The 16,737-nt window shown below is 36.9% G+C and overlaps 1 protein-coding gene across 3 annotated transcripts in view; it reads left to right on the top strand.

Moving 5' to 3' along the window:
• The first annotated feature begins 231 nt into the window (after window positions 1-231).
• Window positions 232-16,737, top strand: part of LOC129569266 (transcriptional regulator ovo) — a 25,681-nt gene continuing 9,175 nt past the window's right edge. The window contains exons 1-2 of one of the 3 annotated variants that reach the window (XM_055447951.1): window positions 232-279; window positions 396-1,493. In XM_055447951.1, the coding sequence (XP_055303926.1) occupies window positions 1,298-1,493 (196 nt within the window). In that variant the 5' untranslated portion in view covers window positions 232-279; window positions 396-1,297. The other 2 variants (XM_055447948.1, XM_055447950.1) reach the window with 2 other exon arrangements.

Below are 16,737 nucleotides of genomic sequence, written 5' to 3'. Positions count from 1 at the left end.
AAAACGAACGAAAGCACCGCTCGCTCTCTCAACCAGTAAAATCGAACCAGCACAAGCTTAAAATTTTTTCGCTTGCGACGTATGCATATGTATTTGTTTGTGTGTGTATGTGTGTGTGAGTACGTTGGCTACGTTCGATTCAGACTTTTGTGTGTCGGACTCTAGAGGTGAAGAGTAACGATCGTACACATTGATATATATATATCTCGTCATCGGTACGTATCTCGTACGAATCATACGTAGGAAGTGTATGTTGTGTGATGTGTGTTGCTGCTTCAGGTATACTATTGTTACCTGTATACTTTTTTTCTCTCTATATTTTTAACACAAATACCATCGCATGGGCCGTTATATACCGTTTGTGATGTTGATCGTGAAAACGACACACACGGCAGCATTGGCAGCGCTACGGCGAAGAGCCAAGCAGTGGAAAAGATAGCTGTAAAGTGTTGCAAGGTAACAACTGTGTACATTAGGAGTTGGATAGCTGAAGAGTCTACGCGTGTTTTTATTTTCGGTCTTTCGCTTAACGGTTTTACTCAAGAATCCAAGAGAATATAATACTTTGCTATTTCCCCCAAAAAAAAAAAAAATTTATCGAGCAAGGTTTTTCCGTTTTTTTCATGGACATTGAGAAAAGAACTTTGAATTTTTTAGAAATTCAATTGATAAAATTGTGCAAAAAAAAAACTCAACAGATTTTTTTTTTGGTGCGAATTAATAACAACAACTACAATCAACTTGACAGGATTTATCAACCTTATGGGATTATTCAAGTTTTTAAGATCAACTAAATGAAGATCACATTGAACTCAATCGAAAACAGTGCAGTTAACACAAAATGTCATTGTTCAAGTACTTTAAACTCAAATCCAATGTGTAACTGGTGATAAACTTGGCATTTTATTCACAGAAGAAAAAAAAAACAATTTGCCAGAGTAGAAGAAAGTGTAAGCAAAAACAAGTTATTGAAAACAAAATAACGAAATAAATAAACGACGACCACGATATTCTTAGAAGAAACTATTCAAATTTAGCTGAAACGCAATAAATAAACACTTTTCGACTGGTTAAGTGGCTTTCTATCCCGAACTGTGGATTATTCATTCTATATGGGGATATTGTGATCATTCCTAGTGTGTGAATCATTTATTTGATTAAACAAAAAAAAAGGGAATTCGAACGAGAAACAGATTATAAAGAGACTTGGACCTAACAACCGAAAAAAAAAACGAACATTTGATTAATAATAATCATTGGTTTTTATCTGAAGAAAACAAAATAAACAGACGACAAAATGCCGAAAATATTTTTGATCAAGAATCGCTTGCATCAACAGCAGTTGAGATTGCTCGAGTCACAGAATTTGTTAGCCGCTAAAAATGATTTGGGGCTAGGCGATCGTGACGAGGACGATAGTCACAGTGGTGATGGACAAAATGAACCATTGTCTTTGGTTTCACGCAACAGAGATCGAGATTACAATGATTCTGGTAAGTAAATACGCTTTTTATTTTATTCTCTCTTGTTGCTATTGTTATTTTATTTTCGGTTCTGCATCATCTTTGTCTATATACGGATTCGCACCACTTCAGAGATTGAGTTTTTTTTATATTTCATCAGTTAGCTTAATTCGATGTGTCAATTCATGTACAACTTTTTTTCCTGTCGCATTTAAATCATTCGAAAAATGATTCACGGATTATGGGGAAGTCATTAGTCATGCCATCAATTTGCCAGCAGAAAAATTGATTGGTCAATGCGCGTGGGTTGGTTAATCCAACGAAACAAAAGATTCAAATGCATTCAACGACTTTTTCAAAGTGAAAACGACGAACCCTTTTCATTTAGAATGCAAACACCCTCGCATCAGAACTCGTTCCATCAACCGTTTATCGTTTTGATGTTGAAAATCATCTTGTAGTGAATCGACAGAAAAAAAACGCAAAGTAGTGGGGGAAAAAGACAAGTTTTAACTCGACTTTCTTTCCATTCGAAATGTTTCCAAGCATTGATTTCAGTTTGGATTTGTCAATACATTCCGGAGATCATTCAAATGAACGCTGTATGTGTTCTTTTGCCAGTTGTCAGAAAACCATCAAAATGATATTGCTGATCGTGGGATGAATTACAGAGTCATTAAATAAATGACTTGATTACCTAAAGTCATCGTTCGCTTAGTTCGGTCACACGATGTATGTGGGAAACATTTTGCGGGTACCTGCGACTCTTTTTTCTAAACGAAGGCAATAAATTTGTTTTTTTTTTCTTCTTCGAAAAATGCCATCAAAGAAAGTCAGTTGACTTTGCGTCAATGGCAACGCAAAATGATTTTTTTGTTCACCAAAAGGTGTGATATTGAACCCATCCAAAGAAACGACCGATTTACCAATTTCTACTGTTCACAATCTAAATGTTATCTCTTCCATTGCAAATCGCAAAGGCATTTGTGTCAAAACGGTTCATAGTCGACATTTTCTTTCATAGCACTGAAGAGCACACCGGAGAATTCCAACGAAAATAATACTATAATCCGGTTTGCTGCGGAAAATTCATCAAGTTTTATGACCGAAAAATTTCACTTTCACCATTACTGGCATTTCTTTTTATCATTGCAAAAATGACAAACACGCACAAATTATATAAATGCGATTGCATCAATATCGATCGCAAACATCCACAGTCGCCAAAATGTAACTGGTGATGTTCCAAAAGTGTTAATAGAGGAGACCCGTTTTATGATCGGTTCACCGAAAAATTAAAACTGAAAAACAAACCGTCCAGCATATTTACCGTGTGACGGTCACATGTGTAATTCACACTTCATCTCCAAATGCGATAATATTTAGCTCAGCAGATTGACGCTTTTGCATTCGTATATATGGCGAGCATGCATGTGGATATATGAAGAAAGAAGAGAAAAAAAATAAGGCGATTGCATAAAATGTGTATTGACCCACGATCAATTAGCAATTCGATTAGTTGACGTGTTTCAATGTAATCGTGTTCGTTCATTCGCATATATGTGAGATCGTGATCACAAATCAATCAGCGTTCTAGAATTCAGAACGAGCGCAAACAACTTTGGCAATCAGAACAAGTTAGCGATTTTTTGTTCTAGATTTATTTTTATTTTTTTTGCCTCACCACCAGGCGAAACGAAGCGTTTAGGTATCATTTTGTTCGGATGAGTTTTGGCAATGAAATACTGGATTAGATCGTGGCAAATAATTGCGAAAAAATGTAAATTTGGTTTTTTTTTCCGCTCTATCAGTTGATCGAAATGATAAAAACGGGATTTAACGTTGAGCGCGTGCAATCACAAATTTGGCCCAAATCATTTGCATGAAAATGATTGACCAAATGTCAAAATTAGTATGCAAAATTTAAATGTTGAACTTTACCTCATTTTTGACCGTTTTTCGTTTGTTTCGTTCGTTTCGCTGTCCAGCATGTCTATTTCTATCCTAATCATTGATCGTCGTAATTAATGCCCAACGAATATGGTTTGAAGAAATCGTCAACGGCATAGCAATTATTCATTGAGAATTTAGGTGTATTAATTACGGCTTAGATCGCAAGCCGAACAATCTGTGCACCGCCAATTAAATAGTTTTGCGTTTTCGCACTGTGCAATACTAGAACACATTGAGCGTTTCATTTTCTTGCTGCGACTATACTATTATCGCAGAACACAAGTGCGGCTTGCGGCTTACTCATAAAGCGGACAACAATTGGGTCCGTTAACACATGTTTAAATAAGACAGCGGCATGCAACCACACATACCAGCAAAAAAAAAAAAACGTTTAAATATTCAGTGAGTATTTTTATTCACCTTGGTCTTGGCATGAATTTTCAGTTATTTTTTTCGCTGCTGTTGTTGTTGCGCTTGTGGTGCAAAGTATTGAGCGGTCGGTTGTAGTTGTTGGACGGCTTTGTCATTACCGTCTGTTTTCGGATGGCACATGTATTCGGGCGCAATGCCTTCTGATAATCGAAGAATTTGAACGATGCTGCCTATGATGAGTTTGGGCGCTTCGCGAATTTCATGTCAATTGTTAGCGTGAATGATGCTTATAGCCGGCCACCGATTCAATTTATTGCATCACTTGAAAATTGTCGATGACAAATGTTTAGCGGTTGACGTTTGGCGTTTTACTTTAATTTATTGTTTGTTATTTGTGCATTAGTCGCATTTGCAGTTGCTCATTTTCAGTTGCAACTAGTAGACAATGTGTACATATTACATCAGCGTCACATTCAACGGAGACAGCACACACCTGTGTACAATACAATGTGAGACGTCTTTGTATTGAATCAACTTTGCAGGCGGCAGAGTGCAAGTTCTGAACAGTAAGCAATTTTTTGTTTTTTAGAAACAACAACGACAAAAAAGTAGAAGTAGTAGCAGCGACGGAGGGCGTATGTCGCTTGAACTGAAACGATGACGAGACTTCCACTGATATAAATAAATAAATACTCGAACCACATTATACACAAAACGCATCGATTATTATAATGAAAAACAACAGCAAAACGGACAATTTTTGGGTCAGGGTTAACATGATTATACTGAACGTATACAGCCGTTGCCGTTTTGTTGTTCATCGTTTTCTTTTCTTTTCTCTCTCTCTCTCTCTCTCTCTCTCTCTTTTTCTCTGGGCTTAAACTCATTTTATTCGCATAAAATTGTACGAAACGAACTACGCATCGACGACGTCGCTGGAAAGAAAAAATGACAGCCGCAATAGCAGCAGTAGCAGCAGCAGTACATATGCACACACCGTTTTGTTTTATTTTTATTTATTTTGACGCGCCTTTTTCGTCCAAGCTCGTGGTGTGTTGTTTTTTTTTGTCTCTGTGTGTTTCGAAGCGACCGTTGTTTTTGTTCGCCGAATACATATTTTTGCATTTTTCGGCTATTTCGTTGAACGATCCATCAAATTGATGTATGCACACGGATCGATTTTGACCGAAAATGGTAACGAAGGGAATTGGATGAAAGAAAAAGATGAATGCGGGTCATAAATGAAGATCACGAATTGACCGTTGCTCATCGCATTACCAAATAAATGCTGACGATACGAAAGAAATGCAAATTTCCATAGTAAAATGATATTTTATTTGTTCGCATGCTCGCGACACCCAATATACATCTGAATGTCTCTATCATTCGACCTGTCGTTTGAGCGAGATAAAACATGAATAAAAACAAAATTGCGACAAGAAAATCACACTAATTTGAGATAAACGCTTTCTATCTTTCTCTTTCGTTCATCTGTTAGAGAGCAGAAATAAATCAGTTGTGCTGATTTTCTGAACGTATAGCGAGTGCAACAGAAATAAAAAAGTGTAATTGACGACGCGCGGTTGATTGAATAAAGCTGAAAAGCGAAATGATGCGAGCGAGAAAAAGAGGCATGGTTCAAGCGATCACTTGAATGGGGCCACGGTGATTTTGTTGTAAAGTCGTTGTAAAACCGATGACCGTGAATTAAATTATGCATTTCTCACACGCCACCAACAAAACGGTATTTATATTGGAATCGCATCGATTGAGCCAGCAGCCGCAACGCAAAAAAAAAAACGACAACAGCATAGCCGCAAAGCTTGATTTTCAAACTCATAATGTAAATGAGATGCAGTGCGCAATTTGAGAGAGAGAGAAAAAAAATGCATTACTTAATTAAAAGATTTTTATTTTGCTGGAAATTGACAAATTGGGTCGATATGTTTAATGGATTTCTATCATGGCATAAATATACAAAATGTTCTAACTTGAACTGTTCTAATAATGACTTTGCAGCCCACTGCATGTCTGTCTACGTCAATTTATTGACACACAAAACCTGAGCCGAGTAAACAAATGAACGAAACGAAAAAAAAACAACGAATAATCAAAAGTTTTTCTAATTGCGTGATCGTATAAACTGTTGGTGTTTCAAGCATTTGTCCAATTTGATTGCCCGATGTTCTTGATACAATGAAATAAAAAAAAGAAGATTAAATGGACTGCTATCACATTGAGTCAAAACGAGCAGACGATTCAAATAATTACATTTTTCCCTTTAAACATGGGAAATTACAGTTCTTTTTTTTCTCCACTCTTCATGCATGCGTCTCAATAAAACCGGACGAGAACTAGACCAGACACATAAAAACGATTCACGGCTCATTTCGATTTTTAAAACCATGCATAAGGAGTAAAAAACGTTATCTCATGCGTTGCGTGTATATACTCAACACACCACCACCAATGCACACATTGCCATTGAACGCATTGAAATCGTTTTTACAGCGAACAGAAGAAAAAAAAGAAACTTTAACTCTTGTGGGATGATTTATACCGACGAACGATGATTATTGTATTATAAACTCAGGCAATACGAAGGCGATGGTGATGATGATGATGACGATAAGATTTTTTTTGTTGTTCCTTCTTTCCATGGACTAGCCAACATAAGTGAGTGCATAGAATAATAATAATAATGATTGTGGTCGATGCTTTTGTGCAATAATATTCTGTTGCTCAAGCAGTAAATGAGTGATCGTAGCAAGGTATCGCTCTCAGTCTGTACTCTGGTTCTTTATCACACTTGCATTGGTGTTTGTGCTTGCATTATGCTTTCCGTCCATATTTGAAATACACTTACGTAAACTCACACGCACATCGACAGAGGAAGAAGAAGAAGAGAAAACAAATCAGACAACAAAGGAATGTGGAGAAAACACGATTTGAGCCTTAAACAATTTTATTTTTACAGTTTACACAACAGCGATCAAATTATTGCTCGAACTTCATGATTCGTTGCATAGGCTTGCATAGCGAGCGCTGAAAGCCTAAACCAAAGTGAAAAGCCAGACAAAATAACATTAAAACGCCATAGAAAGAGATAAACGAAAAGAGAGCGAAGCGAACAGAAAGAACGTGAACCGAATTTCAGAACTGGATCAAACAAAAGAATTTCTACCTGCGCGTTCCTTTTGCTTCGTTGTTGTCGTCGTCATCATCATCGTTTACGGCTTGGCTTGGTTTTGGATTTGTTGTGTGCTGTTGTTATCTGCACACTCTGTGGCGATGGTGTATTGCATGCATCTCTGTTTAGCTTGCAGCGATTCATCATTTTTTATCGCCGATTTTTCGTCTCTTTCAATATTTTTTTCTTCTTTCGATGCACTAAATAATACCGCAGCGTCAGTCATTACCGTTTATTATACATATCATGCTCCTTAAACGTGAACAAAAACATGCGAAAATTCAAAAAACCGTACGGTTGGCTTTTGAAAACCATTTAAACATATTCAAAAGGAAGCTCTATACACGAACACCATTTGAACACCAGAAGAAGAAGAAGAAGATGACAGAAAAAAACTGTGACTGTGCATTCAATCGCTTCTACTATTTCCATCTCTTTGTTGCAAAGCAAAGAAATAAAATATTGGAAAAAAACTGTTTTTTTTGTGATTGAGTCTGTTTCGGTGTCCACTTATATAGCTGTCAATTTATCTTAAATGCAAACAAGAGACGAAAAAAGCGAAATCGAATTCGAAGGTAATTCGTTGAAACGTGTCACCAGCTGCAAAATGCCGATAGATTATTACGGTACTTTTGTTACAATGTGCGTGAATTTAACGCATGTTGTCATCATCATCATCGTCGTCGTCGTCGTCGTCGTCGTCGTTATTGTTGTGTAGCGCGCGGAATGGGCCCAATTTGCGTGTTCATATGCCCGCACATGTGTGTGTCATTGCTTTCGGAGGGATGATTTCAAGGTAGCGAACGCACCTATAGATATTTTTGTCTTTTTTTCCATTTTCCATTCTTCTTTTCATTTGATCAGGTGTGTATTTGATTTCAAGTGAAAACAAACTGTTACAATTGTTCACACATCATTTTCATTTACACTTTTTTTCTCTTCTGCTTCTGTCACGATCTCACTATTTTACAAATGTGTGACGTGATTTGAACTACACAAATGTTTCGCGCTATCGCTTCAAATATTTGCAAGTAGCAAACGACTCAATCACACTGCCTTCAAAGCCATTATTTATTCAGCCATATATACAAAATATACGCATGACGATAATCCATAGACCCAAATCGTACGGAAAAAGAGAATAAGAAGAAGAAGAAAAATAAACATACTTCGTTGTAGCCAAAAAAAGGAAACAATCATGCCGAAAAAAGATTTAAATAAAAAGTTTGTTAAAATTGAAATAATATACAGGACGGTTTGCAGGTTAATAAACTACTCAGATGACAGTACATTTCAAGGTCAACAAAAGACAATACACACTTTTAATACTTTAAATGTTGTCAACGCTCGCACTCTCATGGTGAGACACGGAATTATTTATATAGAGCTAATGTGTTGTTCGACGGCAATAAATTTAATAATTGGATTGAAATCGGTGTGTGTGTGTGTGTGTTACATGAGTAGAGCGAATTTAATTCGTGTGTTTCAAATTAAATGGAAAACATGTAAATAAGCGTGAGCGCACCGATGAAGCCCGAGAAAACGCGAGAATTACAGTTGCCAGCATAGTGAAACGTGCACGCAGTTTTTAGCATGAGTCCGGGGGTGACAGTGTAACAAAACCAACGGAACACATCATGCGTAACGGAGCGTTGAATATGTGCCTTCGATTGTGTGGGAACAGAGCCAATTCGTTTTAATTCGGTTGTTTGATCTGTTCATTTCGGACATAATAATAAAATATGCGTGAATGAATTTCAAAACTACCGATTATGGGCTCATTCGAATAGCTGATGACTGTTTCCTTTTACAGGTTCTTCTCTTTTGTCACCTGGATCGGTGCTCCTTTTTCAAACATCGAATTTACCTGTCCAAAAATTTATTCAATCACTTGATTCGTTTGTTGATCACAAGCAACAGATAAACCGAACAAAAATTATTTTATTGCATTCGAAAAATTCCAAAGCTCACACGAGCATTTCTATCGTACGTGTCGCGCCTATGCAAACCCCAAACGAATACCACATCAATTTTTGCACTGCACTCTGCTCACTAAACGGCTTCAATGCGACAATGCAAGCAATTACAAGTCCATTGATTTGTGTGCGCTACTTTGTGACGATTGTTTTTGGAATCGATGTATGCGTACTACATTTCAGGACTGTGACCGCATTTATCAATAAAATATAATTACTAAATTGTATTATGTCACTGCTTGAGCTCACCATTTCAAACAATTTTTATGTTTCTGTGTGTGGTTTTTCCTGCATATTTGCGCTGCTGGACTGTGTCAATTCGGTTTAATGGCGAGCGGCCAATCGAACGGGCAAGAAGGGGAGACAGAGAGAATATTAGCTAAACACACGCAGTTTCAATAGTGTACTCACATATATTATTTTTTTTTTTACATATTGGTTTCATTCTATACATTAGAATTCCATGGGTTTCCATTATTTATTCTAAACACATACATCAAAAAAGAGCATCAAACATGGATCAAAACAAACAACAAAAGCTTTCGCATGGCGAATTAATATACACAGAAAAACCTAGCGACAAAAACAACATATATGCGCCGTGATTGTGTATACAAATTTTAAGTTTCTATTAACGTGCACTCATCATCGCACACATTGCGGTTTTTTCTCTCGCCAGTATGACAAAAGCAAACGAACTAACTAACAAACCAACTACAAAAAAAAAAGAGTCGACGATAGAACGAAGAGGATAGAAGTGAGAGAGCGACAGAAAAATAAACTACCGATGTGTACAATGAATGAATAAATAAGTAAAACCATTTCAGTTCTCCCGTCGTTCCAAAAAGCCATATTCCGAATGGTTTTGACGAAATGAAAAAAAAAAAGAAAGAAAAAACACAGCAAGAATTAACACACACACTGACAATCCAACCACATTCACGCCAAAATCATTTATTTACACTTTTGTTTATTTTAGCTTCAACTTTTTCGTATTCAATTGACATTCCCGAATAAATCCGCATGTTCAATGGTATTCAATATATATGAGTTTAGTGACCTAAATTAAAAATGTGGCATTTTTATTCTTTTTTTTTTCGTCACTTTGGGTTTGGTTTACCGTATAAGCCGAGACTGTACTCGCGCGCGCTACGCAGATCCATACGAAGTAAAACGCGGTAATAATGTTTCGCAGTAACCATAAAAAAAGCAGCAGTGGCGGCGGCGGCAGCAGCAACAGCAACCAACACTCGAACAGAAAATCCGAATTTTAAATTCCATTCGCCTGGCCATTGTCGCGCGTATCAATCAATTGGTTATGTGTGCGCGATTTGCATCAATATTTATTTATCCGAGGATGTTTCGCCCGATAAAAATGGAATTCCTTGTTGTCTTCAATTATTTCGCAACGTCCCGGAATTTTCCACTGGCCAATTAAATTCATGACACTTCGGTAATTGACACTTTGAAATGAAAACATTTATCGGCCGCAGAAATAACATTTTGACTCCAAATTGGTGCCGATTGTCTCGATCCAATGTTACCACGCAGAACAGAGGAAATGAGTTTGTCGATTTTTTTTTTGCTGCGTGTGAGCAAAGTTCAGCCAATAGTTTTTTTTTTCCTTGTTGCTGTTGCCAAAAAAAAAAAAACATCGAAAAATCTCCAATTTAATCAATGCGATAATTTATTCATTTATCCCCGCATTTATTACGAACGTATCTCTTTCGGGGATTGGTTCGTATCTTGACTGTGATTATCGCCGTTCGAATTGTTCATCACATCACATTCCAAATACTTTTCGGACGAATAAAGGTCGATAGACTTTCGATGTATATATACACACACACACACCAAAAAATCCAAATAGAAAAAGAGCAATCTCATGAATTAATCGAGTGCTTGCCAGCGAAGCAAAGCGGCTAGCGCATGCATAGCCAAGCTGAAAAAATATAGCCAAAAAGAATGACATAAAATGTAAATATATCGGGTTCGTTGTCAAATGGAAATCGCAATGACAAAAAATGTTTAGTAATCAAATGGAAATCGCTAATAAAATTGCCACACACACACGCGCTTTAAATGAGAAGTAAACATAAGAAACAAACAAAGAATAAGCTAGATAAGACGATCGATTGAGAAAAGATAACCATATGGCAGTGGATTTTGTCTCCGAACGAAGAAAAAACGGCCGAAAATTGCTTTCCAAATTATTTTTGGGCAACGACTGAAATCAGTTGGGAGCAAAATTTGGAAGAAAAAAACACATTTCACGAATTCGTATTTTATTTTTATCAAATTATTGTAAAAAGAAGAAGAAGAAAAAAAAAATGGCTTATCCGGGATAGTTATCCCTATCACTCAAATACCATATTTAATATGAATGAGTGCGATTGTAACTGAGACTGCAGTGGCGAATGATATGATATGAATATTCAAAAGTCCATATATGACAGAAAAAAAAAATAAACTAAAACGCTGTTACACAGATTTATAAGTTGAACACATTCAGTTCAAGGTTGCTGACATTGTTGCCGCATGTTGATCAACAGAAAAAAAGCGAAAAAAACAACATACATACACACGCACCGCATTAAGAACTACCCAAAAAGAAATTGACACCAGTTTAGTGCTGGTTTGCTGCTCTGACACCACATTACACACAGTATGCTGCCGCTTTGCCACTCTCACATTACAGCATACTGTGTGTAGTGTGGTGTGAGAGCAACAAACCAGCGCTAAACTGGTGTGAATTTCTTTTTGGGTACCCGAAAACCCGCTACATCAAAACCAGAAACATCATCCACTTTTTTCGAATGAATTTAGCTAAAACGGCCACAAAAAGCCATTAAGCGGCAACTTAAATCTCGCGCAACAGGAAAAAAATTCGAAGTTTAATGGCTAAATTTAAGCGGATGTGTCATTAGAAATAGCCGTTTGATATGAACACTCTAGTGAGTACCGTACCGTCTGACGAATGGAATAGTCAACAGTACTATGATTGACTGTTGTGAGTGCTAACTTCATATCAAAGTCACACGATAAACTGAGATAAAGCCATATCATTGTGTTTTGCTGCACGCGCAAGCCACTGTGTATTATTTCTTCTTCTGTGTACTTTTTCTGTTCACCTTAATGTCATCGCCTGTGTCCTATCACATGTGTGCTGTTGTCGCCTATATGCATTCAACATTGTAATCTTATTGCATGACATGAACTGGAATCGCTGACAGAATATGGGGCCCCGTTAGAATGTGAAAACAGTACAACAAAGTTGATTTTGTCACATGGTTTCACTGTTGTTTTTACAACAACCAAAGCAATTACGTAAACAGCCGAAAATCAAATAGTCATTTCGATTCTGGTTTTCAAATGGCCATTTGATGAGTAAGCAGGTTATGTGAACGGTGAAGCACATGACGATAATAATTTTGGACACGGCGTAATTAGTGTGCATTTAACAAGCGAATGGCCCATCAGAATGACATGCCATGCAGCAGCAGCAGCAGCAGCAGCACAACAATCGGTTCGACTACTCGAGTGATAAGCACAATCGCATTCGATCGAGCAGTTTTTTACTTTCAGTTTTTATTTTCGAGTTCCGTTTGAAATATTCCGCTCATGATAACTGTTAATAGTAAAGTCGGTTATACACCGGGATTCCCTGTCAAGCGTAAAACAACAATTGCGGAAAAACACTTACAATTCTATTGTTGAAATTTGAATAATCCTCCTGAAAAAAATGAGGCACGTATTGAATTTTCATTTATTTTTAAAAGCAGTTGCGCTATTTGAATATTTTTGTACATTTTTTCCGGGACATGCGAAAAATCAATCAACTTTTTCCAATGAATTCTGAGCGCGCATTAAACATGCGACGCAGGCGACATGCATTTGCCCAGAGGGGTAAAACGCATTTTCCCATCGAATCGCATCGAATGCGGTGAAAAATTAACAATGAATTTGCATCGACAAAAGCATTATAATTTTAATAATCCGTTCTAGAAATCCGTTTTCGGTATTCCCGCTTCGAAAAAAGAACACCACAAACACGTGCCAACACGAAAGGTGCTCCTACTTAACTGTTTCAATGAATTTGCAATTTAAGTGGAGATTTCACTTGATTGGCCTGACTGCAAAAGCGGAGAAACTTGATCTCTAAGTGTTTTTTTTTTCTCTCTCAATAGAATAAAACGAAAATAAACAACAACAACGGCAACCAGCACATTGCGCGCAATACACAATGAGGGAGTTGATTTCGTGATAAGTAATTTTATCTTTAGAACGTTTGAGCCGTTAATAAATACAGATTTATGCAACGGAATTTCAACTCAGCTTTAATTCTGAATTGAAATTCATCGCGTCTCTGTGATGCGTTTGTTCGATGAGAACGAGTGAATCAAGTGTATTTTCGATTCGCCAATCTGTTCGAACGCGATGTCTTCTCTCTCACTCTCTCACTGTTTCGTGGTAGTCTTATTCTAACTAGATGATTAGTTTTCGTGTGTTTGCTGTTGCTTTTTAAGCAATTACGAAAATTATAATTGTTATTTCATCGATAGGAATTCCATAATCTCAATATTTCTGATCCAGAACGAGCTAATGATTTAATAGCGTTGTCTTATTACTTGGAAATACTTAAAATCTCGGCGCAATTTATCGAAATGAGTAAAAGAAGAGAGAGAAAAAAAAACGCTATTTAAGTATAAATTAAATATATTCAAAAGATTCTCGCACGTTCATAATAAGTTCTCTGAACAGCGAACGAAAAGTGCTATTGTGTAATGTACAAAGAATGGAAGAGAATGAAAAAAATGGATTGGAACAAAGACACCGAGATGCCGAGAAAGTCTGTGTTTAATTTTGGACAGCTTTTATTTTTCTTCGCTCTCCCGAAGTTTTAGCTCTATTTACTTTGGCGTATGCAACGTAGATTATTCTTTCTCATTATTATGGTCACAATCAATTGACTGACTGAGGTGTCGCGGAACGAAAGCGAAAAACACCCAGTGAATATTCAATATTTACTCGAAAAACAGTTCACAGACAGACCACAACATTTACACATGCCACAAGTATTTACGGCGTTGCAATGATTATATCACCGTTATCCATCGCACATGTTTTAAATAAATTCAAAATATTTATCGAATATTATTGTCATCATTTTATGTCCCGCCACAATATGGCCGCCGATAAAATGGATTGAGAAATGTGATGAAATTCGTAAATTTTGTGAGCGACGACGGTATCGTGTTGAGTGTATGGAAGAAATATTAGACTAAAAATATAGTTTTCCATAAATTGCCAATGAAGTAATCGGCTTGGAGTTTTTTTTTCTTCTGTGGTTGAAAAACGAAACGGCCCATGCGAACCGCAGCTAAAAGCGTTGTTATGTGTTTAATCACATAAACAGACACGGCAGACAAAAAAAACGCACAATCAGAATAATAGCGTTAAACAAATAACCGGATTTCTGCTTTGAAATATTTTCGCGTCTATAAAAATGGCCCGTAATTTCCATGACAAATGGGTAAAAAGAGCGAAAACAAAAGCACCCGCTGGAAAGAGAGGAAAAAAAAAAGACATGTGTAATAGTTGTAGAAAGAATGGTGGCAGGTCGAAACAAGCGGCTGAAAAACAAAAACTGTCGTCCAAAAAGCGTTCGCAGCGAAAGCACGTTCACTCTGCTCACATGAATCGCGTTTTTGTTCGAGTGATTTAAGTACCGGAGAACAATTTGCTGGTTGTACGCAAACATAATTACTTAGTATGATACTTTTCCGTGACACATGACACAAGTGCGAAAAACAATCAACAGCTACCCGTCGCATACAAACACACGATCAAGATAATTTATGGTAGTTTGCTATTGTTCTGGTACTTAAATTCACTTGAATTTTTGTGGATACGCTTCGATGACCACGAAATTACAATCAACATTTTCCGACCGAGAACATTTATCAATCGAATGGCTTGAAAAAACCATTTGGAACGAGTGTTGTTGTTGTTTTTTTTCCTTCGCTCGATTAAAACATTCAATGAATTAATGATGATAAGCACACAATTTCATGGAAATGATTCGAATTCTGATTTGCGTTCAACCAATCACACCATGCCTGTAGGGCAGGACGTGATTCTGCTGGGGATGATGATGTTTATTTTTGTTTTTTTTTTTTCGTCAATTTCAAATTAGTTTTGGTGAAGAAAAATGAAGGGAAAAGACAATTTGATTTCTATCACACCGTTTACAAAGCGATACTATCAAATGCAGCCATTAGTCAACGCAAGAAGTACCTGTCTGCGCTGGTCGATTCAAATGACTGGAATATTTAACTCACACAATGAACGCACATGGAAGAAAAGGAACGATGAAAAGGGAAAACAAAGTACAATCAAATTGATTAGGCTTTCTGTTTCGAAATGTGTCTGCCGTTATTTAAACGACCAGACAATAAAAAAAAAAATGTATTGACATTGAAATCGAAAGAGTGGAGTGAAGAGAAAGAAAAAAAAACGAAGAAACAAACAAACAACAAAGTCTCTAAGTCGAACACTGATGCAATCTCACATGTCACGTCTCTGTACCCTTTTTTCGAGTGTGTTTGTTCCTTTCCAACACACAATTTTCGACGAAAAAAAAGGATCATTTATCAAGTGGCAACGTAGGAAAAGGGGTTTCACTTTGTATGTCAGTCGAGTTGCTGTCGAGTGTACGCGACGGTTTCAAATGTTCAAATTTAAAAATAAAAATAAAAAACCAGAAACATCTTTGCGTTCGATGTGCGTCGATTATGTATGTCAATGGGACCGATTAAAAATTATCATCTGCGGGTTGCGGCCTAACAAATGCATTTGTCTTTAATACGACATGCTTTGTGTGTGCAAGTTTTTTTTTTTATTTCTTTCGGTTGTTTTTATTTCGCTCATTGCCGAAATTCTACCGTCGAAAGCCATCAGTCTCAGATGTTCAAATGCACTTAGCAACAAGCGACGAAAAGAGGAAACCGCTTGCCCACATATTTTATCACGTCTCTCATACCGCTGAATATGTGGCAAATTTTACTTCAAACATATTCTTTGCGCACATTGCATTAACAGCGCAGCGCAAAGGCTCAATTTTTACGATCGCGTTTTTTATTCACTTCTCTCTCTCTCTCTCTCGCTCGATACGAAACCACAACAAATAAAAATCGCATTATTATCCGTATCGATGATTGAATGCGCACTCAAAACTAATGAAAACAAACGCGCGAGACAGGTGCATATTGTTACAAAATGGAACATTTTATTCACGGGAAAATAAAAAAAACAGCTTTGGAATATATATTAGTCGTGTCTCTAATGCGAATAGTTAAGATGTTCCAATCCTTTTTTTCGTGCCTCAGGCGATAAAGGAACACATGTAATAAAATTGAAAATTGGTCTAATTTCGAGGAGACTATAATTCTTTTTTTTTTGTTCTGTATCGATTATCTGGACTTAGACCACAATTAGTAATGGGTTTTTTTATTATATATGATGATGAACATTGTTCTTGCTCAATTTTGCTCTCTAATGACATATTGAGAATTTGCCACGCTATTCGCTCTGTAATTTTGGTTCGGCACTTTTTTCTCTTTGGTCTACTAAGTGGTCTTTTGTCAAATATTGCTTCGGGATGACAAGAAACGGCCGATGTGCAGGTTGATGAGTTCCAAGTTCGTTTCTAAATTTCCGTTTCGTTGCAAAGGAAGAGAGAGAGAGAGAGAGAGAGAGAGAGAGAGAGAGAGAGAGAGAGAGA

The sequence above is a fragment of the Sitodiplosis mosellana genome, unplaced genomic scaffold (genome assembly GCF_009176505.1).
Source record: "Sitodiplosis mosellana isolate CC-2019 unplaced genomic scaffold, AAFC_SMos_1.0 Smas_scaffold_30, whole genome shotgun sequence".
NCBI classification, from domain to species: Eukaryota; Metazoa; Arthropoda; class Insecta; order Diptera; family Cecidomyiidae; genus Sitodiplosis; species Sitodiplosis mosellana.
This window is presented reverse-complemented; position numbering and strand designations above follow the sequence as displayed.